Consider the following 969-nt stretch of genomic DNA (forward strand, 5'->3'; position numbering starts at 1 on the left):
AATTTTAACTCCAAAACGACAACTAATATGAAATAGAGAGAATGGTATCATATATAGCTATAAGATGATATAACTAACATTACATAAATGCGTATATAAGTAAGCTTTTGAATGGATGTTGGAGATTTTCAAATTCGCAAAACACATTAATATGTGTTACATTCGTTTAGTTAGACGCTGAACATCTCAAAATCTTTTTTATTAATAACCACAAGCGAAGTCAAATGCGTACTTACAAATAATTTTAATCAACCAATATCAAACAAAACTGGATAAGTTAATTTGATATACTCATCATTTGATAGTTTTCTGTATTGTAGGGATTATAAACAACAGTATATCGTTTATCTTAATAGTTATAAACCACAAAATGTAAGTAATAATATTACTACAAAGTACAAACAAACCGGCACATTTGTGAGTTTCAAAAAGGATGAAGTAATTATAACATAGTGTTAATTAGGAATGGTAATTGGTACCACCCGCCCCGCCGCGGTCTCTCTCTCCGGCGGTTCTTTGCGGGTTGGTCCGCCACAACCCGCGGTCTCAATCCTTAAGCCCAAACCCGCCCCACTAACATCTTTAGCCTTTGCGGGCAGCCCGCCGGTAGTCAAATATTAGTGGCAAACGGTACCACCCGCCCCGCCGTGGCTCGCCCCGCCGGTAGTCCAAGTCTCTTTCTCCGGTGGTCCTTTGCGGCACTGCTGTCTGCTGATAGTAAATAAAAATCAAGATTAGTCCAACATAGTTAAATATAAACTTCACCAAAAGCACAGAAGAAAAAACAGCATTAGACGTTATAGTCTTTAGCCATCAGGCATTTAAAACCTAGTTGAACATTCTACAAGTTCGTTACATGTGCACTATACAATCAGTCAATCATTAGATTTCATCGTATACATATTATATCAAGTCAATACCAAGTGTTTTACTCGTATCATATGACTCGTATGTGGGACTGATACCAAT

General features: G+C 37.2%; 1 protein-coding gene across 1 annotated transcript in view; it reads right to left on the reverse strand.

Annotated features, from left to right (window-relative positions):
• Positions 1–790: 790 nt before the first annotated feature.
• The window catches only part of LOC106338893 (zinc finger BED domain-containing protein DAYSLEEPER-like), a 1,355-nt gene continuing 1,176 nt past the window's right edge, over positions 791–969 (reverse strand). Inside the window, exon 2 of the mRNA XM_013777763.1 lies at positions 791–841. Coding sequence (XP_013633217.1) covers positions 791–841 — 51 coding nt within the window. The remainder of the gene's footprint in view (positions 842–969) is intronic.

The sequence above is a fragment of the Brassica oleracea genome, chromosome C4 (genome assembly GCF_000695525.1).
Source record: "Brassica oleracea var. oleracea cultivar TO1000 chromosome C4, BOL, whole genome shotgun sequence".
NCBI lineage: Eukaryota > Viridiplantae > Streptophyta > Magnoliopsida > Brassicales > Brassicaceae > Brassica > Brassica oleracea.